At 41.4% G+C, this 27,940-nt stretch overlaps 1 protein-coding gene across 2 annotated transcripts in view; it reads right to left on the bottom strand.

Moving 5' to 3' along the window:
* Positions 1 to 27,940, bottom strand: part of LOC149257534 (Eukaryotic translation initiation factor eIF2A family protein) — a 114,398-nt gene that overhangs the window by 59,682 nt on the left and 26,776 nt on the right. For both annotated transcript variants that reach the window (XM_089414407.1, XM_089414400.1), the window contains exons 4-8: positions 8,154 to 8,340; positions 7,486 to 7,720; positions 7,279 to 7,347; positions 7,045 to 7,146; positions 6,765 to 6,805 (exon numbers count right to left, since the gene is read on the bottom strand). In XM_089414407.1, coding sequence (XP_089270533.1) covers positions 6,765 to 6,805; positions 7,045 to 7,146; positions 7,279 to 7,347; positions 7,486 to 7,720; positions 8,154 to 8,340 — 634 coding nt within the window. The remainder of the gene's footprint in view (positions 1 to 6,764; positions 6,806 to 7,044; positions 7,147 to 7,278; positions 7,348 to 7,485; positions 7,721 to 8,153; positions 8,341 to 27,940) is intronic.

Raw genomic sequence — 27,940 nt, forward strand, 5'->3', positions numbered from 1 at the left:
TTGCCAGTTTTAACAAAATTCAACTCAAGTAGTCATGGCTTTCATGCTGGCATAAACAACATAAATAGTCATAATTAATTTTACAAAAATAGGGAGAGGTGGGGATGTTACATTTGACTTCACAACAACTAAACGATGAAAGAAGAAAGGAATATGGACATACCCTTTAAGTCATCACAATCAAAGTAAAGGCACTTAAGCAACCCACACCATTGAAACAAAAAAGCTAAACAACTTAGAACTTATCAACATCATTTCAAAGCCAGGAAATAACACATGGAAACATACCAACTAAAAAAATACCATAGAGTCATCTACTAACACATATGAGGTGATGTTGATCCATAAGAAGAGTTTTAGTTCCAAGTACATATGTTCATATATAGAGATCATGAAGTTTGTGTATATGGGGCAAGAGAAAATATACCACTACAAGATGAATCTGAAAGCACGGGTGTATGATGGAATGTAAGAAAGAACCAAGACTGGATATGACAAGTTGGAACAAAGACTTCATACATGCAACTTGTTACCCACAATTTTGTGGGTGATATCCCTAGGAGAAAAAATTTCTCCAAGATGATCCTCAGCCGGCAGCCACCAGCTAGCTCATTGTGCCATTTCTCCGCCACCTGAGCCAGCCATGTGGTCCCTCGTCCATCTGCCATGATCGTATGTTTGAAGGTGGGCCTCCCGAACCTAAAGGTATGCCTTGCCATTTGGTAATTGAGTATTGTAGTTTGCTTATCATGGACACTTCGGGGAATGGATTAATGGGGGAATTCGGCAGAAATAATGGGTTAGGTATGTGCCCTTCTCCCCTAGCCCCTTTTGGATATTAACCTTGCATTCTAGTCTCATGGGATCTCTTTTACTGACCATTTGGCTTTAGGGATGGTATTTCATGGGAAACCCCGATTTTGGTTGCGTGGTCCCGCTCCCTTATCCGCTTATATTACCCCCTTTCCACTCATTATTACCCCATTCATCATCTCTCCCACCCGGTCCACATTCCTCCACTGGATCCACATAGGGTTAGCTCGCCCCTTCCCCTTGCCCACACCTTGGGTCATGGCTTGGAATGACGCCCAAAGGTTGATGTAGCTAAAAAAGAAAGATAAAAGCATATTTGGCCACATTCAACAAGAAAATGTACCACAAAATGCAAAAGATGGTTAGGACAAACACATTTAGCACGTGGAAAAAAGCCAATACATGAGCTCTACCCCATCATCATGGCCATCACCCTAGTTCCTACAGGTTCTATGAACCTCCTTCATCATAAAGGAACCCATGATTGTCCCAACCCCTGGTGGGCAATGAACCGCCCTACCTTAAAAGGGGGTATTCACTGCTATATCTTATGCATCATGCTCTTACCCCTTGAGCCCCAAGCAGTTAATCAAAGAAAATCATAAAAAGACAAAAGGCATATAAAGAAGGGTGGAAAAATCAAGGTCGGGGCACCTCATGTACCACAATTACTCCCTCCTATACATTATAAACCCAAGGGTGGGCTTCCCTTTTATTAGCTACCCTTGTACCCCAGCATGTGGCCCAAGGTTGCCCCTTCTCATCCCCTGCTTCATTCACCTATATGTCACATGCCACCACCTTTTGAAGGATGTACCTTGAATATATTATCCCCTTTAGAAGTAGAAACCACCTAATAGGATTCTTGGTTAACACATTGAAGTTTAGGAGACATTGGCACATCCCGAAGCCCATTATGGAAGGGCATGCCATTATGAAGTCCCCACCTATGGTCCATGATTGGTAAGCTCATTTACTCGATTTCTCTAATGACTTGTTGTACTGGAAGGCTAGGGAATGCATTGGATCTTATGCAGGATTGCAGATGGTCTCCATCTTGGGTTTGGTCTCCCTATACGTGGTCCTAATCCTCCAGAGGGCTACATTGGCACATGTAGGGTGTGCGTTGAGAGCTATGGGCTTCCACAACGGTAAACAACACTCCATGGATCCCCGAGGATGGTCACAGATGCTCAAGATACTCCCATTGGACGAGGATGATGCACCTAGTTCACCTTTGCCCAGTGAGCCCCAGAGATGTACCATGCATTTAGCAGTTGACCCGGGACTTGTAGGATGATGTGGCATCCCCTACACAATCATCAGAGCCCTTGCAGACAATCTACAGGCATCCTCGACTCATTTGGAGACCCATGAGGTTATTATTGTGCCCCCACACCCATTGGGAGCACCACAGGTTTATTGTTTGGAGAACAAGGGGCCAACCCCTTGTCCATCACCTTTTGAGGGTCCTACTCTTCATTATGGCACCCATGGACCTCATTAGGCCTCTTAGAGGGCCCTACGACATGCATAGATTATTATTTGACCTCTTGAGAGGCTTATTCTTTCATTTATGAGCTAGTTTGGTGGGCTTGTCACCAAAAGTTAGATTATTAGAACATTATTTTACTTTTGGGGCTTATGTAGGCCAAGGCGGTTAATTCGAGCTCCAGATTAGTGTATATATACTAGTGAGATGAGTTCATTTGCTCATTATCACTTTGGATTGGATCTCTTCTCTCTCTTGAGAATTTCGCACTTTTTCTTGGAGCATGAATTGGAACTTTATGGATGAATTTTGATGTGCGGATTTGCTTTATCTTGTCTTGGAGCTTCTTTCTTGTCAAATTGTGGATGGTTGGGTATATTCTATTAAATGTAAGTACATGATTTTAATGTTATTCTTATTTTACTGTCATATACATTGGACTGGGATTTTCGCTATTTTCTAGGGCTAATTGTTGCATGCATTTATTGCTTTAAATTGTGGAATTTTGTCTCTATTATAGCATCTCTCAATGTATGGGCCATGTAATGTGAACGAAATCTCCTAGGGGTAATTCTATTAACGAATTGACCTTGATAAGCCATCACCTTTTGCACATCGAAGTATAAAAGCTGCAAGATTGCTTCTCTTTGACCTAGAAGGCTAGCGAAGTAGTCTTGAGGCCTCCTTGACCAAGAACCAAAGGTCCTCCCTCATATTCATCATATACTCCATTCTCCCAAGACTAAGGCACTGATTTACCAAGAGGTGTTCGCCTAAAATCATACCTTTTTCACCTTTTTCCTAGGTCTAGCCAAATTGGGTCACCTAGGGCATCATTTTCTCAGCAAACTATCCCTCCAAAAAGTTCGATCTCCTAGCCTCTCCTGCGTTGGTGTCTCCTCAAGACCTCCTCCAAATTTGAGGCCATTCCAACGATGGAGTTGTGAGAAAAGCCAAGCCCTAGCTCCGAGATCAAACTTTGCCCTAGCATCCCCAAGGCTAGTGCCTCATAGGATCAATTCAACACCTTTAAGTGAAAATTCTTTCTTTGATCCTTTCCCCACCTTGTTTAGGGTAAGAACATCATTGGTTGTCATACTCTTTCCTCCTACCCTAGACTGGGTCCACTTGGTCCCATGTGGTCCCATTCCTTTGAAAAGACAATTCTTCAAGAACCATCCGAGATACCAATTTCAATAAGGATTTTAGGGATTAGGAAACTCCTTCACAAGTCATATCCCATAAACCTAACCCTAAAATCCTCCCTTCCTTTCCCTATAAGACATTGTACCTTGCTTAGAAAGCAAGCAAGCTCTATCTTTCTAACTCTTCTGGAAAGGGGATTATTTGGATCACTCCACATCCTTTCATTAATTTATCCTTCATCAGTGACTCCATAATATATTGGGTCTCCTCCCATCGATGAAAGTCTATAAATAGAAGGGAGCCTTGGCTGAGGTGACAGTGGACTAAGTCTCCATCTGTTTCCCTTGGTCTAGCATTTTCCCTTTAGGGATCCCCTTTAGATCCCCTGCTAGTTTGAGCGGTAACACAACTAAGGTAGTTACCCTAAAGGGACAACCTCCATAATGCAAGTGATCAAAGCACTTATGCCAATCAACTTGCCACTATGATGCTCTAAAGTGTCATGCTTTGTACGATAAACAAGGAGTTTGTATAGGCCTTCTTCTCCCATAAATCTAGCCAAAAACTTCAAACAATCCTAGCTGCAATCTTTGATGGTGCATTGTTGATCATTGAACTCAACTACATGTTTCCTATCTATGATGGATAAACAAAAAGAAGGTTTTTCCTCAAACTAGGAACAAATAAAACTTTAGTCAAATCAAAAACGTCACCTATAGGCATTCAAAAAGAGATGGTTGCATCATCACCCAACTTTGCTTGCATGCCTCCCTCTTGCTCTTAAAACTTGTAGAATATCTTCTAGTTAAAGGTCATGTACCTAGACGCACCATTGTCCACATACTAGCGAACACCAAAGGTGTTATTGGTGGACAAACAACAAACCATAGCTCATATAATGTCCCTTATGTAACATCTTAAACACGTCACATGACACAAGTCCTTGGTGCCATGACTGAAAGAAAATGTCTCTTCTTCTTACCCCTCTCAAGTCGTCCTTTCTTTCCACCTTACTTCATCCTACCTATGCTTGCTACATCTTGCACTTAATCAACTTAGCTCCCATGGTTTCTCACATTGTTTCTTCCTAGACAAAATCATTCAAAGCTTTTGTAATGTGGGGGTGCATTCACATCCACACATACCTTGCACAAAGGTTTCTCATGCTAGTGAGAACCCATTAATGCAACATGCACTAGCTCTTCATCTTCGACCTTCATACCAGTAGCGAAGAGTTGGTCTCTCAGCTTGGTGATCTCCATCAAATAGCTAGATATAGTGCATGTATTGCTCATATGCATATGAGTGAGTTTGCTCTTCAGAAGCATCATCTAGGACATGTTGAAATTTTGACGAAAGGAGGTCAACACCTCATACATCTTTGTTGACTCCCCCACAATGTGAGGGATCAAATATTCCTTCACAACATCCACAGAAGGATTCTTTCCACCTTGGCTACTTTCTTCTCATGTTGTATCAGCTCCCTAGAGATCAGTGGGTACTTTGGCTTTCCCTTTGATTATGCTCCATAGTTTCATCTCCTCCACCATTTGCAATCTGAAATTATATGGACTAAAACTTTAAGCTGCCTATAGCTGATTACACTCTCTAAGCCCTGACACGGAAGCCATTACAGCTGCTCCTTAAGGCTTATAAACACAATTCATACAAAAGAAATTTCCCAGAAAACAAACAACCCTTCATAGGCACTAACAATGGCAGCAGCATCTCCCATACATGAGGCAGCTCCAATCACCAGAACTCAACTTTTCATAGGTCCTATTGCCTCTCTGAAGCACAAATCACTCCACTCTATAGAAATTTCTGGGCATCAGACCTGATGAAATCCTCCGATAGCAGCTCCCCCTCACAGGGAGCAGCCTTCTCCATATGCTGGTTGGAAGACTTCAACTGTACAGTTTTGATACCGTGTCAATATTTCATCTCATACGATCAGATCTGCACTCATCCTTCTACAAGTTAGATCAGACCAGCAAATGAAAGGACATAGTTTTACATAAAACAGAGATCAGGAAGGAAAATTAGATAGTCCCCCAGGTGTAGCTCAGTTGGCAATCGCCGTGAAAATGAAGTCTTGTGAGCAAGAGATCAAAGGTTCAATTCCCCTGGACATAACCCAGTCTACAGAGAGGACAGGTCGTATGCCCCAAAGGTTATAGTGGTAGTGGCCAGAATCGACCCCATGTTATGCCAATTCCTCTGGATATCAAAACAAAAAAGAAAGGAAAATTAGATAAACTACAGTGCTTCTCTTGAGAGCATAATGCAAAACACTAGCTACCACACTCAGGCAATCACACCAACACACTTGCTGATGTGCCCAGCCATCTCTTTTATAGAAGAGAAGAGGCAATTACGAAACTAGCCTAAACATAACCTGAAGTGGTGTACCCTCCTTGCAGATATAACTCCTATATTTAATGCTCCACTTATACAAATTATCTCTCTTCAATTAGTGTGCCCTCCTAACTGTCATAACCCAAAAGGAGGAACTCTACATGCTGTCCATAACCACCCAGGATTCATCAGATATAATACCCAAAGAAGATGCGCTGTTTGCTGTCATAAATGTTGAAAAAAGGCCTGACATGACAGCCTTTGAGACTGTAGCATGTTTGCTGTCATAACTACTAGTCACAGGCAAGAACTAACAGTCAAGGGAGCCCCCAGAATAGAGGAGTAACTCCTTAAGTGCACCACGCTTAAGTGTACAACTCTCAGATTAAATGTGCCTCACCTCCATGAATGATGTCATCATAAGCAACTTACCATGTTTGAGAATCTCTCAGAGTGCAAGTGCAGACTAACTTCAGACAAGCAATCCAGGACTCAACTTTATGAAGGTAAATGGGGAATCATCTTGGAGCAACCAGATAAACTAACATCAGGTTGGCTTTCACTCCATTTAAACAGCTACAAGGTTGCAACAGCAGCTTATAGTTCAAGCACAACAAGAAGCACATAACGTTGTTTCTAGAGTCTTATCTTGACTACCAGATCATATTTGGAGAATTTACTATAACGAGCAAGTAGCAAAGCATTGTAAAGGGGTTGTCAAGACCAACAAATAGTGGACTGTAGATATTGCACAATGCTGACAGTTGTATAAATTTTCAATATGTATCCCCAATTAAGCAATGTCGTTTTGCACACCCACTTACAAACAATGTAACAACAAACTCAGTCTAAACTGCAGAATCACAGATTACAAAATTAACTCTGCTAAAAGCATACTCTTACCTTATATATAAATCTAGAAAAATAATGGAATTAATAAATTATATGAACTTACCATTTCGCCAGGTAAATTACCAAAACCTGCTATGCATAAAACTATCAAAATAGAGTTAAGGCAACAGAAGCTAACATTCCATTTGGGAAATAAACAAAATCTTAACTGAACTAAAGAGTTGTTTTTTTTATTATTGCTACTGCCTGAATGAATCAGACAGCTACTCTAAAAAACCAGAAAGGTTACTAGATGCTGTTTGACAATATTTTAAAAAACTTTACACATTATACTATGACCTTAACAACCTGCGTGGGTTATTTGATAGCATTCTCAAGGATACGTTTTCCATGAGGGTTCCATCTGAGTGTATTGTAAGGGCCTGTTCCAAAATCAAAGAGAGGATTGCACTTTTTGTCGAACAACGTTGCTCTTGCAGGCATGACTGAAACATGTCAAGGACTGCAACATTGAGCATCAAAAATATTATTAATATAAGTCAAAACCAGAACAAACAAGAGTATCCATGAATTCAATGCCTAGTAAACCAAGTAACATGAATAGAAGTTTAGGATACATCCGTAAACCACTGCAAATTCAGTTCCTGAAGGAGACCACTTAACATCATGGACAGGTCCCTCCTTACCTGAAATGTCATTACAGGGAAAATATATATACTCTGTCAGATTTTCTTGTATCCGAGAGTCATTTACTTTGAAAGTTAGAAATAATTAAGCCAAAAGTTTGAAAGAACAAAACACTGATTGATATTGATAATCCATACGGAGAGGCACAAGCCCTTCGTGACTCCCATCAGTCGTCAAGTAATGTAATCTGGACTCCCCATAGTAACTTTGATTGCTTTTGTCAACATCAGACTGTGCAATAACCAACAATCCAGTCGATCCATGGTTCCAAATTAACTGGACATTGGAACACTGAAAAAAACTTCGTCGAGCTACAGGCTGGGCTGGGCCAACATCCTCTCGCTTAAATATCTGAATGCTGGCTGGTATTCCCTGAAATCCATGAAATACAAATATTTCACAATGTATTCTTAAAATGAAACTACATGAATTCTTCAAGGTGATGACAGCAATGTCAACATTGTCAATGAATCTCCAATTTGAAAAGCAGAAATATGTAACACATTCGCATGAATCAGACCTGGAATGTGCAATGGTAGCACCATTATCTTGAAGCATGAGATGCTACAGACGGAGGTTACCAAAAGGATAGAGTCTAGACAGAGGCTACCCAAAGTATAATTATCCATATTCTTTCCAATACCAGGATTTTAATAAGCCATCAAAAGAAGGAAACCCTTGCACTTTAAGAAGTACAATCAGGCGTTAACAATTATTAAAACATTTACTATGGCCATTGTCTAGGTATAAAGAAAGTACAAATCAAATCAAAAGCAAGCACTTTAAATAAAGAACAAATGCAAACCTTTGATTCAGGAATATATGCCGCAAAATATGTTGGAGGAGCTGTAGCAAGTTGCAAACCAGCTATTCCAGGAAGGCGGATCTTATTTACAATTCCTTTAGCAAAGTTTTCCGGATCAAAAACATGAATCTCATTGGTTGCCATTCGACAAGCAACTGCCTCATCTTCACTGAATTGGAATGAAGGCCTGGAAAACGGATATATAGATGATGAGCATACAACAATCAAGAAAACTAAGTAAAACTTGACAATTATCTTTTTCAAGAGAGTCAGTCACTCCATTTAGACCATAAGTGGTCAAGACAAACTTCAGAGATAAAAATACATTTCAAAACAAATGAGTCAGCTTTTCATCAATGTATCACATGGTTGTGTTTATTACAGCAATACCTCATATAAATAATGCATTTTTATAAAAAAAACTTTGCACCACCAAATATCACTTTCATACACAAACAAGGTGAATCCAACAACTAAATTCACTGACCATTGGTCTCGAACCCAACATGGCTTTCTACCTTACGCACTTCATGCAGCCCAGAGATGGACTTATTGTTCAACCTATATAAAGTTTATACATGCAAGCACTGGATGCATGTCCTCAATATTCCCTTTGGTCAGCTTAAAGTGGGTTTTCATCAATTCCTGGTCGAAAGCAATCACCATATTCTCCATCCAGATAGGATCAACTAACTTCGACACCTATAGGAGACAAACTGACAAAGTTGGGGGATCAACATCTTTAGATACCCCATTTACAACAAGATCGAAGGGAGGTTCTACTGCTCTTACCAAGATTCAAATGGGTACCTCTCTACTTTCTTTCAGTTCTCAGATCAGTGGTGTTTAGCTCCTTTTATGAGGGCAGTTCTAGGATTCCGATCATGGACCCTACATGGTCCTCCCAATCCAAACTCTTCCAAGACGATCACTTATTTCTTCCTTGTTGTTTGCACTTTGGCCTGCTCAATGCAACAAACAACAACCAAAGGTTCAAATGTCTTCAGCTAGCAAATCAGTGAATGCCCAAATCACTTCCCAGCACCACAAGACCGAGAGACATGTAGTACTAAGAAGCAGGTTTCAAAGTCAAAAACGTACTCACTCAATCCAGGGTACCAACCTCTGTGCTTTGTTGAGTAGGCAATCATCGATATAGTATTTCTTTACCTTGGCCTTGAGTGTTAGGAGTGGTGGGGCTGCTCGATCTAGCTGTCACCTCAAAATCCCTGCCAAGGTTACATAGCAAGAGTTCCTTGGCCTAGGTACTCTCCAGATGACCTTATCAGACAGTGCATAAGCCCATTTGAGTTAGGACTAGGATGAGGAGACTTTCCTCCCTTCTCTTTCAGTCTCAACCCTTAGTACTAGCACCATTTGACATCTTCTCTTCTTGTGATGGAGTTTTCACTTGTGTATCTGTTTTCAATTTATGTCCATGCAATATTTACTTCTCAAACTAGCTACTTGGCTTTTTATTGCTTTGTTTTTAGATCTTTTTATCTTTCATTTACTCATTGTTGTTAGCTTAGATTAAGGAGAAGCCACAGCACTCCAGCACTCTTACTATATATGAGATTAATGGTACTCGTTTAATCCCATTAACCTATTTTCGTAATCATTTATTGGACATTGATAAATTTATCTTGTCTTATCTAAATAAACCATAACCCATATAACATATGCAAAAGACAATGAAACTAGGCAATAATTGTTTAATCCTAAGTACTTGTTACCCTCTTTGCAAGTAATATTATATAAAACAACATTCATATCAAACATTGAAAACTAAGACAACCCTGGGAAGTACAAAGACAATATGAGTAGTTTTAAATTTTATAAAAAAACTCATGTTGTTTGAATATTTCCAATAGATTAAAATCGGGAACCTTTCCTTTATCCTTGGGAGTAGCTCAAAGGAGAGAAAATTCATATTGGTTTTGATTTTGAGTTGGCAAAGCTTAAAGCTCAAACATTACTCCATGCTTATTAGGCACTCGTATTTTTGTGATGCCTTAAAACATCTACACCAAAGACCACACCAGTCACTTACAAAATTTTCAATCATCAGGGTTAAGTTGCCTAAAAATCTTTTTATAGCAATCCTAGTAACCCAACACAATCTCCAAGTCACCTCTAGTAACTTGATGCACTCCCCAAATCAGCTCCCCCTAACATGGTTAAAAGGGAAAAGACTTTTAAATTCATTGTCATTTTAAGTTCTTGAACTTGTATATGTTTCTTATTGCAAAGCGTGTGTCTCCTAGAGAGGATGGCAACAAGCTCCAGGGGTCTTGGGCCTCCGCATTGGTAATGCCTCGGGAAAATATATTGATTGAGCCAAGCCACAAGAGGGTTTATTTGCCTGTACACGGATCCAGGTGGAAGTGGATATGGATAAGGGACTTCTAGCAGCCATAAATCCAAACTTGGGTAGCTGGTCTCATATCCAAGAGGTGGATTATGACCAGCTTCCATTTAAATGCAAGGTGTGTCATAAATATGGCCACTTTGTAAGACGCTGCGGAAAAAAGCAAGAGCAACAAAAACAAGTCAAGGAGGGGGGACCAATGATACAACCCAAATGAAAAAGAGCCCTAGCAAGGCAAACCAACAACCAGCCTTAGGCCACCTCATCAGAATGGCAACAAAGGGAAAGGGCTAGCTTCCCTAAAAAAAGTTGGCCCAGTAAATGAGAAGAGACTAACAAAATAAATGGGAAGAAACAAAGCAGTAACAATTATGAGGGGCTGAATATGGAGAATGAAGAAGGGGAAATCCCACAGAATAATCCCCCATCCCCATAGGGAATCAACCTTGTTACCCACTACTTGTGGATAGTATGCATAGGAGAAAATTTTATCCTAGATGGTCCTCAACCAGCAGCCAGCAACCCCTTGTAGCCACCAGATAGCTCGATGTGCCATTATCTCTGCCATCTGAACCAACCATGTGGTCCCTTGCCCATCTGCTATGAACATAAGTTTGAAGGTGGGCCTCCAAACCCCGAAGGTATACTTTTCATTAGTATAGTTGAGTAATTTTCCTTACTTATCATGGACACTTTTATGAATGGATTGGTGGGGGGATCGGACCCAAAGAGTGGGCTAGGTTTGTGCTCTTGTCTCCTCTGCCCGATTTAATGGTTAGCCTTGTATCCTAGTCCCGTGGGATATCTTTACTGGCCATTAGCTTCAAGGTTGGCACTATATGGGACATCCCGATTTTGGTTGTGTGGTCCCACTTCCCGACACCATATGCATCACTCCCCTCTGCTCATTTTAGCCCCATTCATCATTTTTCCCATCTGGGTCCACATAGGGTTAGCCTCTCCCTCCCCTTGTCCACACTTTAGGTCAGGCCTGGAACAATGCCCCGAAGGTTGATGCAACTAATGAAAAAAAGAGAAAGCATAATTTGGCCACTCTCAATAGGAAATGTACCACAAAATGCAAAAATGGTCGGGACATACAAATTTATCACGTGGGCAAAACCGGAACATGAGCTCTGCCCCGTATCTATGGCCATCACCCTGGTTCATATGGGCCCTAGATGAGCCCCCACCATCATTAAGGAACACATGGTTGTCCCAACTTTTGGTGGGCTATCAACTACCCCACCTTAAGGGGGTGTCCACTACTATATCCTACACATCATGCTCTCATCCCCTGGAGCCCCGAGCAATTATGAAGAAAAATCAATCAAAGGCAAAAGGTATATGAATAAGGGTGGAAAAACAAAGGTCGTGGTAACTCATGTACCACGATTTGCTCCCTCTTACATTCATATACCCAAGTGAGGGCTTCCCCCATCATAGCTACACTTGTACCATGACATGTGGCCTGGAGCATTCCCCTGATCCCCACTCTGTTCCATCACTATATCACTTGTCACCTATCACCTAATCGATGTACCATGGGCATGTCACCACCTTTAAAGGCTAAAACCACCTAATAGGGTCCTTGGTTAACCACCTTATTAAGCTTGGAGACACTTGTAGATGCCAAAGCCCGCTATGGAAGGGCATGCCACCATGAAGTGCCCAATTGATTCCATGATTTGTAAGCTCTTTAACTTGATTATTCTAATGATTTGTTATATTGGAGGGCAAGGGGACGCATTGGATCTTATGCAGGATTACTTGTGGGTCTCCATTTGGGGATTGGTCTCCCTATACGCGGTCCAAGCCCTCCAAAGGGCCACAGGGGCACTTGTAGGGTGAGCATTGAGAACCATGGGCCTCCACCATCGTAGAGAAGTACTTCATGGATCCCCAACACCACTCAGTGATTGCTCGTGTTACACCTTTTGGATGAGGATGATGCACTTGTTTCACCTTGCCCAAACGACTCCACACTTGCAGCACACACTTGGCAGATGTTCCAAGGTCCAGGTGAGGATGTGTTTCACTGCAGGGAGACAAAGGGAGGGCTTATGTCATCATCCTAGCCCTTATAGATGGTTTACAGGCATTATTGATCCACTTGGAGACCCATGAGGATGTCCTTGTGCCCCCACACCCACTTGGGAGCACCTCAGTCATTTGCTTGGAAAACAAGGGGCCAACCCCTTGTCCCCTATGATTCAAGTCCATTCCCTCACTATGACACACTTTGAACTTCATTAGGCCTTCTCAATGACCCAATGACTCGTTATATTGATTATTCTACCCTCTTGAGAGGCTTATTTTATGTTATTGAGCTATCTTGGTGGGCTTGTCACCAAGGCATGTTATTATTGCACATTATTTTATTATTTGGGGTTTAATTAGGCCTAATTAAGCAAATCGAACTCCTTAGAGATGATATAAATATATGAGAGGTGATTCATTTATCTCATCATCACTTGTTTGGGTTTAGTAGCTACTTGGAGAATTTTGCATTCCCTTTTGGAGGACGAGTTTGGTTTCATGGATGAATTTTGATGTTTGGATACTATTCTCTTGGTCTTGGAGCTTCATTCTTGTCATGATTTGATGATTGGATATACTCATTGTACATGTAAGTGATCTCTTTTTCATGTTTATTCTTGTATTTATCATATCACATGAATGTTGTTGGGATTTTCGCTATCTAGGTCTGAAATTTACTGCTATTTTATGCGAAATTGTGGAAATTTTGATCTTTTGAAGCATTGCATCATTGCATGTGTCATGTATGAATGGGTGAATGTTCCTAAAGGTTATTTTTGTTGAATATACCTTGATAAGTCATCAAACATTGCACATCGAAGTATAAAATCTTCTGGCATCTACTCTCATGCCTTAATTGCCATGTGAAGTTGTCTAGAGGTCTCCTTGATTGGGTTAATTTTCTCTAAATCATAAATTCACCTTGACTCCATCTCTCCCAAAGGCAAGGCACTGATCCAACCACTGGTGGTCACTTAAACGATTATTTTTCTCGCCTTCTCCTTCTCTTTCTAGGCCTAGCCCTAATAGGTCTCCTAGGGCATCAATCAAATTCCATTCTAGCCATCCAATCACCTCGATTTTTGGTCCACTACTGCATTGGGGTTTTGTCTAGAGGTCCTCCAAATTTGAAGCAAATCCGATGATGGAATCCCGAGATATAGCAAGCCCTAACTGCAAGACCAATTCTTGCCCTAGATTGACTTGGGTTAGTGTCCTCATTGCATCCAAATCTCAAAATAAAATTAGTCCTTTGATCATATTCCCTACCCTAATTAGGTCAAGCCCCTCCTTGGTTGATCAACTCCATACCCTTGACCTATTTTTGGATCCACTTGGTTCTGTGTGGTCCCGCATCTTTATAACTCCAATTTCACAAGGATTACATAGAAGCCTTTCATCAACAATGATCTTTTGGTCTAGGAAGCCCTTTGTTAAGACATATCCTCCAAACCTAGACCCAAGAATCCTCTTAGCCCTTCCTAGAGAGCCTATCACCTTGCTTTCAAAGCAAGCAAGTTATCTAATTGAGCCTCTCTTGTGAATAGGCCTTGGGAATCACTTCTTATCCTTTCATAGATTCATCCTTCCTTGTGATTCCTCTTATACCGGGTCTCCTCCTATCGATGAAAGTTCGTAAAGAGCAAGGAGCCCTAGCTGAGGTTACAGTGGGCTATCACTCCATTGTTTCCCTTGACCTAGTAGTTGCTCTATAGGAAACCCTCCTAGGGACCCTGCTAGTTTGAGCGATAACATTTTGGCATCGTTGTTGGGGACAGAGACATGTGTCTTGTTCCCCACATGACATTATCGACATATTATTCCTGGCAACTCCATTGGAAGAACGAAGCCCTAGTTCTTCATTGAACTTCAAAGTTAATGCTTGTAGGGTGAAGCAAGCATCTATCAAGGCATTAAAATTCACCTTGGCGACTCTACATTTATTGGTATGCAAAAATATGAAAAATGGACTTCTATCAAAAGCATGGTATCCCTCCATCTCCCTATGATCACCTTGATCCTAAAGAAGTTCTAGAGCTTCCAGAAATAAAGGGATGGATTAGGGGTTGGATGCCTAGGTTCAAAGGGAGTCTCGATCAAGATGCCCATGTCCACATTGATAACTTCTTTTGGGTACTAGCCCCATTAAGGATTGAGAATGATGACACAATCATGAGGTTATTTGCTTTATCACTTGAAGGTCAAGTTAAAGATTGGTATGCTAGCCTCCCTCCTGAAAGTATCACTGATTATGATAGTTTTGAAGATATCTTTTTAAGAAGATGGGGTGGCATCCCAAGTGATGAATGTACTCTTCATGACCCAAAGGAAGCTCCTTTGCTAGAACAAAAAGAAGAACCCCTTGTGCATCATCAACATGAGCCAGGTAATGGGGCAAGTGATCTTGAAAGGGATCTTGGTGAAAATGTCAATGAGGATTATGCCTTCAAGGGTGAGGATACGAGCGTCCCTCTAATTCCTGGGGAGAATCCTCCTCTCATTACATATGACAAAGCCCCAGAGGAAGAGTCTCACTTGTCTGGCAATCAGGATAACCAAGCAAGTGAAGAAGTTCTGGAAGGTTCTGATTTGGGAATTGATATGAATGAAGGCCCCTTTGAAGACCACAAGAATGAGCATAATGAAGAAGGGACTCTCATTCAAGGGAGGGCTCTTGAAGATAGGAATATTGTAGCTCCCTTAAAAAATGATATTTCTAGCTTCTTATGCATTAAAAAGGGAAAATGGGATGTCAAATATCATTTCGGCACTAGCCCTATTTATGATACTGACACAGAAAATGAGGTTGAAATTGATCCTCCTTTTCTCTCGGACATCACTCGTGATGATATGTCTACCCTCACCATCGAAAGAGGAGATCATTGTTTTCCCACACATGAAGAAGCTTTGTTGGAAAGAGTAGGCTCTATTTATGACTCTGATGATGACCACGACGAAGGCCCTACTTTCCCCTGCCTTCTCTAGGATCTGAATAACATAGCTACATTATCCACAAGCTCTTGCCTTGCCCACTCTCACATCATCACCACCACTAACCATCCCTTTCCCCCTCCTGGATATGATGTTGGAGGAAGAACCACCCACTAGATGCATCCCTCCTTCCCCCTCATACCCTCAAGGTTATGAATACAATCACTCTATTCAGCGACCAATCTATTGTCCCATTTTGTGTTCCGAGCCCCCTTTTCCTCCCCGTCACAACTTTGTGGCATCCATGAAGAATAACACTATGAAAAATGGTTGTGATAGGGAGTTTTTGAGTATGATCATCCATTCTTCCATCCTGTGCTTAGAAGAGAAGCTTCGCACTTCTAGATTGACTTATTTTTCTTCTAGGACTCCTTTTTACATTGAATGGGTATCATATTTTCCCACTCCCCACCCGCATCATCCTCCATGTGATTGTATCCACATTGGTTTTGGGATCTGCCCCATGAGTAATCATATAGGCAAGCATATTTATATTCATCTGATGATATGTTAGTTGCACTAGCTTTATGATTACACTTAGTATTTGTTTGAGATAATATGCATGTTAGGGTAGGATGCATTGCATATTGTTTTCCGCATTAGAACTAAAATCATATGATATTATCATGATAGATTAGCTGCATTTAGACTAAAATTGCATGGAAAAATATTTTACTTTCTTGTTGATTTTATGGCCTAATACTAAGCATGGGTGATCATAAGACACCACAAAAACATGTTGCCCCATGTGCTTGGTCTTTGATATGTGCAGGTAACAGGTCTATGGTACCAAGAGATTGTTGGTGTTCTCATGACCTCCCGGTCAAGTAGCTTTGCGCACCTTTCTGAGAGCTCATGTCCTAGTTGGAGCTAGATGTTACCCACTACCTATGGGTAGTATTCATAGGAGAAGATTTTCTCCTAGATGGTCCTCAGCCAGCAACCCCTTGCAGTCACCTGATAGCTCGATGTGCCATTATCTCCGCCACCTGAGCCAGCCATGTGGTCCCTCGCCCATCTGCTATGATCGTATCTTTGAAGGTGGCCCTCCCAACCCTGAAGGTATGACTTTTCATTGGTATAGTTGAGTAATTTTCCTTACTTATCATGGACACTTTTGGGCATGGATTGGTGCGGGGATTCAACAGAAAGAGTGGGCTAGGTCTGTGCTCTTATCTCCTCTGCTGGATTTGATGGTTAACCTTGTATCCTAGTCCCATGGGATCTCTTTTACTAGCCATTAGCTTCAGGGTTGGCACTACATGGGAAATCCCGATTTTGGTTGCATGGTTCCCCTCCCTGACACCATATGCATCACCCCCCTCCGCTCATTTTAGCCCCATTCATCATTTTCCAAAATTTGGGTCCACATAGGGTTAGCCTCCCCCTCCTCTTGTCCACACTTTGGGTTGGGCCTGGAATGATGCCCCAAAGGTTGATGCAGTTAAAGAAAAAAAGAAAAAGCATAATTTGGCCTCTCAACAAGGAAATGTACCACAAAATGCAAAAGATGGCTAGGACATACAAATTTAGCACATGGTCAAAAGTCGAACATGAGCTTTGCCCCTTATCTATGGCCTGTGTCACGAGGTTCGTCGAATTCGAACTTTGGGGTTCAAATTTGGCGAACCTCGGCGAAAAAATAAAAAATATAAAATAAATAAATAAATAAACTATTTCGGTTTGTCCAGGTTCGCTTTTGCTTAATCGCAATATGGCATTGTACATCAAGGTTATGGCCGACCATATATCCGTTTAGTCTATAGACATCACATTTTGGTCGTCTTTTTCTTGGCCTCCATTTGCATATGGTGTATACACATTGGCAAATAAAATTCCCTTCATTAGCGTATGTGTGTTATGTCGGTAAAATAGACTTTGTTTGCTTGTCGAGTTACCAAACGATCCACTGACATGATCCACTAACATTATGGTATGTGTGTTGCCACTTCAGTGGTTGAATGATTCGGCGGTCAAATTTGTCATTTTCATCTACAAATAAATCCGCCCAAATCAGCAGTATTATTCTAATTTTATTTATTTAAAGTAACTTTCAATCTCTACTGGACTAAAGTCACGATATAATATTATTACATTTTAATCAATATAAAGGTTATAGATTATTACATTTTAATTAATATAAAAGCAAGTACGTAGAGTTCCTTTGGGTTGGAAATTACTCCTTGAACCAGTTTCGTCCACTCTTAAATATATCAATGTATTTTGTTTATTTTCGCTCCAGTCTAATCCGTTCCATCAACATTATCAAATTCACTTAACTTTAGCATTCACATTCACTACTTGTAGATAAGATATGTGGGTATTTATTCCCTTGTTGTATGGATTTGTATTTATGCAAATAAAAAATTCTGATTTACGTTGTTAATTGACTTAAGTGGGTTGAAAAAAACAACTCAAAAGTTGTTTCCTTCATCTCCTATAGTGAATTTTGTGAAGTGAGTATAGGTATAATATTTATTATCTAACTTATTTATATTATAATATAAATTTAAGAAATTATTTAATAAGTAAATATGCATTTTAACATATATAAATTTGTGATATAATTAAAGTTAAATTATATATATATATATATATATATATGTCAATTGACTATAGTCGAATTTAGTGTCGAACCTCATTCCAACTTCATCGAAAAATTTGAATTCGAATCAAATTTAATCGTTGTCGAACTCGAACTCGAATCCGAGCCATGTGACATTGTATATGGCCATCACCCTGGTACATATGGGCCTAGATGAGCCCCCTCCATCATTAAGGACCCCATGGTTGTCCCAACCCTTGGTGGGCAATGCTCTGCCCCACCTTAAGGGGGTGTCCATTGTTATATCCTACATGTCATGCTCTCATCTTCTGGAGCCTCAAGCAGTTATGAAGAAAAATCAATCGAAGGAAAAAGCAATACGATTTTCTCCCTCCTACACTCATATACCCAAGTGTGGGCATCCCCCATCATAGCTACCCTTGTACCATGACATGTGGCCTAGAGCATTCCCCTGATCCCCACTCTGTTCCATCACTATATCACTCGCCACCTATCACCTTATCAATGTACCATGGACATGTCACCCCTTTAAAGGCTGAAACCACCTAATAGGGTCTTTGGTTAACCCCCTTATTAAGCTTGGAGACACTTGTAGATGCCAAAGCCCGTTATGGAAGGGCATGCCACCATGAAGTGCCCCATTGATTCCATGAATTGTAAGCTTTTTTACTTAATTATTCTAATGATTGGTTGTATTGGAGGGCAAGGGGACGCATTAGATCTTATGCAAGATTACTTGTGGGTCTCCATTTGGGAATTGGTCTCCCTGTACGGGGCCCAAGCCCTCCAGAGGGCCACAGGGGCACTTGTACGATGAGCATTGAGAGCCATGGGCCTCCACTATAGCAGAGAAGTACTTCATGGATCCCCAACACCACTCAGTGATTGCTCGTGTTCCACCTTTTGCATGAGGATGATGCACTTGGTTCACCTTGCCCAGTGGGCTCCACACTTGCACCACACACTTGGCAGATATTCCAGGGTCCATATGAGGATGCTTCTCACTACAGGGAGATGAAGGGAGCGCTTATGTCATCATCTCAGCCCTTACAGATGATTTACCGGCATTATCGATCCACTCGGAGACCCATGAGGATGTCCTTCTGCCCCCACCCCCACTTGGGAGCACCTCAATGATTTGCTTAGAAAACAAGGGGTCAATCCCTTGTCCACTATGATTGGAGTCCATTCTCTCACCATGGTACACTTTGGACTTCTTTAGGCCTTCTCAATGGCCCAACGACTCATTATATTGATTATTCTGCCTTTATTTTATGTTATTTAGCTATCTTGGTGGGCTTGTCACCACGGGATGTTATCATTGCACATTATTTTATTATTTGGGGTTTAATTAGGCATAGTTAGGCAAATCGAACTCCTTAGAGATGATATAAATATATGAGGGGTGATTCATTTCTCTCATCATCACTTGTTTGGGTTTAGTAGCTACCTAGAGAATTTCGCATTCACTTTTGGAGGACGAGTTTGGTTTCATGGATGAATTTTGATGTTTGGGTACTATTCTCTTGGTCTTGGAGCTTCATTCTTGTCATTATTTGATGATTGGATATACTCATTGTACATGTAAGTGACCTCTTTGTCATATTTATTCATGTATTTATCATATCACATGAATGTTGTTGGGATTTTTGCTATCTAGGTCTGAATACACTGTTATTCTATGCGAAATTGTGGAAATTTTGATCTTTTGATGCGTTGCAAACATTGCATGTGTCATGTATGAATGGGTGAATGTTCCTAAAGGTTATTTTTGTTGAATATACCTTGATAAGTCATCAAACATTGCACATCGAAGTATAAAATCTTATGGCAGTTGTTCTCATGCCCTAATTGCCATTCGAAGTTGTCTAGAGATCTCCTTGATTGGGTTAATTTTCTCTGAATCATAAATTCACCTTGACTCCATCTCTCCCAAAGGTAAGGCACTGATCCAACCACTGGTGATCACTCAAACGATTATTTTTCTCGCCTTCTCCTTCCCTCTCTAGGCCTAGCCCTAATAGGTCTCCCAGGGCATCAATTGAATTCCATTCTAGCCATCCAATCACCTTGATTTTTGGTCCCCTACTGCGCTGGGGTTTTGTCTAGAGGTCCTCCAAGTTTGAAGCAAATCCGACAGTGGAAACCCGAGATATAGCAAGCCCTAACTGCAAGACCAATTCTTGCCCTAGATTGACTTGGGTTAGTGTCCTCATTAGGATCATTGCATCCAAATCTCAAAAGAAAATTAGTCCTTTGATCCTATTCCCTACCCTAATTAGGTCAAGCCCCTCATTGGTTGATTAACTCCATACCCTTGACCTAGTTTCAGGTCCACTTGGCTCTGTGTGGTCCCGCATCTTTATAACTCCAATTTCACAAGGATTACATAAAAGCCTTTCATCCACAAGGATCCTTTGGTTTAGGAAGCCCTTTGTTAAGGCATATCCTCCAAACCTAGACTCAAGAATCTTCTTAGCCTTTGCTAGAGAGCCTATCACCTTGCTTTTGAAGCAAGCAAGCTATCTAATTGAGCCTCTCTTGTGAATAGGCCTTGGGAATCACTTCCTATCCTTTCATAGATTCATCCTTCCTTGTGATTCCTCTTATACCAGGTCTCCTCCCATCAGTGAAAGTCCGTAAAGGGCAAGAAGCTTTAGCTGAGGTGACAGTGGGCTATCGCTCCATTGTTGCCTTGACCTAGTAGTTGCTCTATAGGATCCCCTCCTAGGACCCCTGCTAGTTTCAGCGGTAACAAACCCTAAATTGGCAACAAAGCCATTCGCGGAGTAGATTGATGAGAACATGTTGCCCCTGGAGGATGACCCAATCCCTGAGCAACCTGAGAAAGAGTCTTCCTCAGGTGATGAAGAGTTCCTCTCTCCCAGAAATATTTAGATGGGGCCAGCATTTGCTAGCTCTATGTTACAAAGTAATTTGTCACTCCCTGTTCCTAATCCCGGAGAACCCTAGTAGTGACTACTGTGTTATACTTTCACCATGAAACCTATGCTCTTGCATCCCTTGAAGTTTGAAGAAAGTAGTCCCCAGTATGGTCGCCAATTTGTGGTATAGGTAAATTCTCGATGCGGACAAAGACAATCCCTCTAGCCCGAGAGAGCGGGTCTAGCCACAAACAAACAATCTAATGTAAACTTCCTTAGATTAGAATCGAATAAGAGGGCCTACCTCTTAGAACGCTAATCCGCTTGATGGTGATCTCGCTTCTTTGCTCCAGCTTCCTTTCGTTTCTTTCCTTCAAATACCTGAAACAAACACACAAGAGACAACAACAAACGTGATAGCATACAATCGCATTCAATCTACTTAAAAAGTCAAGGAGTCTTAAGCCATCAAATGTAATATGACACTCAATGTAGGAAATAAACCATTAGTTGTATTAATATAAACTTCAGAAGGAAATACAACCAAAGCCTTGACGTTGCAGGTCTCCTCCGACGTATCCGAGTTCCAACACCACTACTAGCATCTCATGGTTAGCCTCAACAATGGAAGTTTAAGGCTTCTTCCCTTTAGTTCCAAACCAAACACACTACACACCTATTCTCCCTTCACAAACATAAACTAGAAGGCTAAAGCTATTGATATCTTGCTGGTTATTCAAGCTCGAAAAAAGACTAGTTCAGCTTGGAAAAGGAGGAGTTTATATAGCTTTGATAGAGGTGAGATGGATCCTCTTATGATGGGAGAGGGATTATCTCTTTGGTTTGTTCCATCTTAATAGGGGAAAGGAGCCCAAACAGACTCTCTCGGCTCTATCTAGCCCAACCATTTACCAGACTTCTGTTCACGAAGCTTCTAGACCTAGAAGCTTCGACTCCATTTTTAAAAACTTGCCAAAAGAGGGTCGGCGCGAGTGATGAAGGGCTCACTTGCGTCGTTCGGCACTAGGCCTGGTTTCAAACTCTGCAAATCGGCGCAGGGAAGGAACTGAGCACTAGCGCCAGTCTTGAAAACTGGGATTGAAGGAATATTCTTGGGAAATGATGCAAGAGGGAAATGTTTTGCACATGAAGAGGGATGTAAAGGCATGCTCTTCATGATGGGAAAGCATATAGGGTTCACTGTAGAGGTCCTCCAGGATCGAGGAACGGGGAGTACAGGGACAATGACAAAATGTTGTGTAACAGATGCCCCCTAAAGCGTAAAGGCCGAACTAGAGTGGGGTGAAATGCTTTACAAGTAGATGCATGGAACCGGAGACTGTCGTCGGAAAACTTGCAAGCAAGCATAGATACATATACATCATTGAAATCTCTAATAAATGATACATGAATCGTGGTATGGATGCAGCCATCCAAAGAAAGATCATGTAAATGGATCCAAGGTATGGGCGCAACCATCCAGTAAGGAGGATCATATCAAACCCAAGGTATGGTCGCAACCATCCAATAATGAGAAGGATCACATATAACAACTCATGGTATGGTCACAACCATCCATCTAAAAGAGACATGTATATCAGCATGATCATGTCACATCGCCTTGCAACCTGGACTTTAGTAATCTGAGCCCAGGGTCTTGCGCTCCAACACGACCCGATCAAAGTACAAATTATAACATGTGAATAGATGTGTCGAAGTCGAACATGCTAGAAAGTTGCTTGATTACCGATCAATGATGTGAACCGTTAACAAGTGCGAGAGAAACCACCAATAATGACAATGGCTCTCAAGGTACCAGCAGCACAATCCACAGAATGTGAATAAAGAACTGAAGTCGAACACCCGTGAAATCACCCAATCGAAAGCCAATGATGTGAACTTGTCGTCGAGTGCGAAGAACTTGCCATTAGGGCATGCAAGCTCTAAGGTACTGGAAGGGAGTCTCTCGGCCAACTTCCCGGATAATGAGCTGAAGTCGACAAGAAGTGACCTTGTCGAAGGAGGGCCATGATGTATCCCACATCATCGACGCGAGACAAAGGGATGTAATGATTATGGATGATACAGAGAATCAGGAATGAGTGTAACTGCAGAAGGATAACTCTTGAACATATTGGCGACACGACTCCAAAGTTTGGCAGCTTTTGGATCCATAAGATCGGAGGTCATGATGACGTGGCAGATATCAAATGGAAAGGCAAAATGAGCGGCCCAACCCAGGAAGGTCAACGATGAAGTGAGGATATCCCAACCCGACACAAAGCAGAAAGTGTCATGTTTCAAGAGTGAGCTGCCGACACAACTAATAGAATTTTCCATTTTTCCCCCACCATTTCTGATAGGTACCCCAATTATTTTTTATCGCAAGCTTGAAAGGGATAGCATGTGCTTGCACTGTAAGTCCATCCTTCGGATGAATCCGACCTAGTAAGATTAATGAGCCCTAAGAATGAGAAGCTCATGCCCATCATGGTGACGAATCCGATGTCGTTTAATGTTTTAACGAATCCGACAAAGGTGTAACTCGGTATCTTTTTCATGTTTAGAGAGTTTGAAAAAAGATACAGAAAAGAAAACTCCAAAAGGTCTATTTTCGTACATTTGTGTCTTTTGAGCCCGAAAAAGGTAGAAAACAATACTTGAGAGAAGCGATTGACCATGTCAGTCAAGGAGTACCTTTTTCGTAAATAGTTTATCCCAGCCCGAAAAAGGGGTAAACGTATACTGGGTAAACGACGTTTCGCAGCCTTTAACGAGTTCAAAACGACAAGAGCTCGGCAATCTTTTCGTGTTTTAAGAGTCGGAAAAGAGCTAAAAGCAGACCCCTCATTTTTATTCTCTTTAACGAGTCAAAAGGGAAAAATAATTGGCGATCTTTTATTTTAAGTTTTTTACGAGTCTGGAAAAGAGCTTAAATACGACTCCAGCACCATCATCAGCAATCCATCACCTGTTGCTACACAAGAAGCAAACGCATTATCCGATTTCTAAGGCAAAAAATAGGTGAAAATGCTTTTAAAACCCTAAAATATCACGAAAAGTTAATAAAAAGGGAAAAAGTAAATCATTTTTTACCATTTACCTTTCTACCTCATTTGGAACAATTTTTATCCATTTGTGCCCTAGATCTTCAAGAGTGGATTGTGGCAGATCCAGGAGGCCGATCGACGAACCATCAGTTGCAGATAAGAGCTGAGACCCTAAGCTTTGTTTTCATACCTGTTTTTCCTATTTTTAACCATTTTCCATATTTTTTAAGGGACTTTTAGCAAAAAAAAATCGCCTTTGATCGACGCGAGATCCAGGCTTGGGATCACGCCGATCAAGGGTTAATAACACAACACTTGCGCCATCGGCGCTACTGTTTTTAAAACAGTCGTGCCAGCGCAGAGAGTGTAAAAATTCTGATTTTTGCCCAATTTTTTTGCTTTAAATCCACAATTTCTTGGTCAAGGATTGATGTTGACTTGAATGCATGGTGTTTGCAGGCAAAATACAGTGAAAAATGGTTGATTGGAAAGAACGCAAGCACGAAGCAATTGATTCATTGGCATTGGCAGATCCAAACTGTCTAGATGCTCTGAGGAACTGCGAGCTCCTCAAATTCTTCCTTACCAGGCCTTTGGGCTCAACCTGAGCTGTTACAATACTTGATCAGTCTATGGGACGTTGGACGAGAAGTCTTTGTGATCTGTGACCAAGAGTTGGAGCTAGAGACATCAGACATATACTTCATCACTGGACTGTCTCGAAGAGGGGAACCAGTCAATTTGGATGGGGCAAGTGTGAACATGTTGCTTGCAGAGCACTGCCCAGAAGCGCTGAAATCAAAGAGCGGCAAGGTTGATATCATGACTGTTAACGACCTTGTACTGAAAGTGCTGCTCTTGACCATAAACAGAGTTGTTGGGGCTCAAGCATTGCATGATTCCAACAAGTCTAAGTTCCAGTATGCCATAGACTGCACAGCACCCACTGTCTTCAACTGGGCGGAAGCCATGAAAGTGAACATGAAGCGCCAGTTATCCAAAGCCAAGGCAGGAAACCTGAGGCAGTTCGGATATGGTTCTGTTCTGGTGACCTTCTTTTTGGAACGGATCCCACTATTTCACTATCAGCTGGCAGAGGTAAACCCCCCATTGCCACGAGATCCACGGATGGTCCGATGGAGTGAACTGATGCCCAGAACCGGCGAGGGTCAGCATATGTCATACAAACCCGCCTTCTTTGCGTGGTTGAGACGTCAACTCATTGTGGTAGAGAATTGGCCATATAGCGGTACTGACTTCCGCGGCGATCCTAACATGCCACTCCCAGAGGGAGAAGATTTTGATGATGGAGGTAAGCAAAACAATTTTGATTTTTTGATTTTTTTATTGTTTTTGAAATATATGTATTCGTGACATTTCGATTCTGTAATTGCAGATGTGGGACACGAGCAACCAACCGAGATGTCCCCGATCGCTAAACGTGTTGCTCGACGATTTGATATCACTCATCGGGAAGGAGTCGATAATGAGGAGGAGATTGCGCGGAATCTCGATAACCTGACCAGAGGCATCCCAGAGTATGCCTGGATGGATGACATCCCACGCCAGTATCAGCGGCACACAATGGGAGTGTCAGATCGGATCCGCCAATTACTGACTCGCGTAGTACGAGCAGTGACGTGCTATCATGAGCACCATGTCGAGTAGTCCATAGTTTTAGCATTTACAATTTTGAGGCCTACGAGCCACGGATGTACTTGGAACACATATATTATTTTTTGGGTTTTGATGTATGACACTCAAACATTTATCGACATATATATATATATATATATATGTTATATTTTCTGCTTACTATGATACAATGTTTTGTTTTTCACATATTTCGCAAATGTCTATCTAACACATAATTAGCTAATGCATCTGTTAATGTATTCATATGCCTAGGAATATGATGATATGTGATATAATCAAAATTTCTTTCCAAGAGACGAATACGCAAATACATTCTCAATATCTGAGGGTTTCTGACAGAATATTGCCCATTGAGTTGAAGAACAACAAGTTGTGAATCAAGGTTAACAACCATTTCTCAAATATCAAAAGCAATGGCCTCTGACAAAAGTTCGATAACTGTGCTATACTCGGCAATGTTATTAGTTGTTTGACCCAAACAAATACCTTGAAGATCAATCAACTCACCATGAGGGTCATAAATGGCCCATGTCGCGAATGATAGATTCTGAGTACTACAGCAAGCACCATCAGCGAAACCGATATGAGGATTCACAGACATCTGCAAAGCAGGTGAAGACATGATAAGCAGGAAAGTTGCTTGAAAAACACACCAAACCACACTGCACAGAAATGAATAACACGCTTATGTAATCAAGTGATTTTCTAGCATGTTCAACTTCAGCACGTCTATTCACATGTTAGAATTTGTACTTTGATCGGGTCGTGTTGGAGTGCAAGACCCTGGGCTTAGATCACAAAAGTCCAGGTTGCGAGGAGTGATGAGTCATTCATGATTATATACATGATTCTTTAGACGAATGGCTGCGACCATGCCGTGGGTATCATTTTGATCCTGCTCAGTCGAATGGCTGCGACCATACTGTGGGTCTTTTCATTTTGATCCTCTCTATGTGGATGGTTGCGCCCATGCCGTGGATCTATTTCATATGATCCCTTCAGTCGGATGGTTGCGTCCATGCCGAGGATCCATGCACATGATCCTTTTCTTGATGGATAGCTGCACCTATACCATGGATTCATGTATTGTTATATGCCTCTCATGTTTATCAAGCATGACTATCAGATTTCAGATATGTACATGTATGTTTGAGTTGCAGGTCTTCCAATGCTGGTATTCCAAGTCCTCGCTCCGTCTTAAAGCATTTCAGCCATCGCTCTCAGCTCTGACTTCATGCTTTAGGGGGCATTTGTTACACAGTAATTTGTCACTCCCCGTTCCTGATCCTGGAGAACCCTAGTAGTGACTATTGTGTTATACTTTCACCATGAAACCTATGCTCTTGCATCCCTTGAAGTTTGAAGAAAGTAGTCCCCACTCCCTTCAGAACATTTCCAGAGAATCCTTCTTAAAACCCAGTTTTTAAGATCAGCGCTCTTTCCCAGTGTCTCACCTGCGCCGATTTGCAGAGTTTAACATTGTGACCTGTGTCGATTGACGCTACCGTTAGCCCAATATCCGCGTTGGTCTACTTCTGGAAAGTTTTTATAAAAGGAAACGGAGTTTCATGTCTAGAAACTTCTAGTGGCGATGTGTTGGATGTTCATTTGGTTGGATAAGGGCCGAGAACTCCATATAAGGTTCTTTCCCCCTTAAAAGTGGACCTTCCCAAGGAGATAAGACCTTCTTCCCCCTTCAATGGATCTCATTCTTATCCTCCTCTCCCTATATAAACCACTTCCTCTTACCCTTTTTGGTTACAATATACAAAACCAGCTGCAAAATTCTGAAATCTTTAGCTTTTGATAGAAGAAGATTAATCTTAGATGACAAAAGACTAGTCTTTGGTAGCTAAAGCATGAGGAGAGAGAGTTAGAGCTTGGAAGCCATTTCATGTCAAGCTAGAGGAAAAGAGTGTTGAAAAGGCGTGTAGCAGGACTTGGATACCGCAAAGGAGATCTCCAACGTCAAGGCTTCGGTTGTATTTCTCTTTGAATTTTATTTTAATACAACTAATGGTTTATTTCCTATATCGGGTGTAATATTACATTTGATAGCTTAGAACTCCTTGACCTTTTAAGTAGATTGAATTCGATTTTATGCTATCACATTTGTTTTCGTTTCTTGCATGTTTGTTTCAAGTATTCGAACGAAAGGAGCGAAAAGAAGCTGGAGCAAGGAAGTAAGATCACCATCAAGCGGATTAGCGTTATAAGAGGTAGGCCCT

This window comes from Pinus tabuliformis, chromosome 6, assembly GCF_031772625.1.
Source record: "Pinus tabuliformis cultivar Carrire ecotype Pingquan chromosome 6, CPIR1, whole genome shotgun sequence".
Taxonomy (NCBI): Eukaryota; Viridiplantae; Streptophyta; class Pinopsida; order Pinales; family Pinaceae; genus Pinus; species Pinus tabuliformis.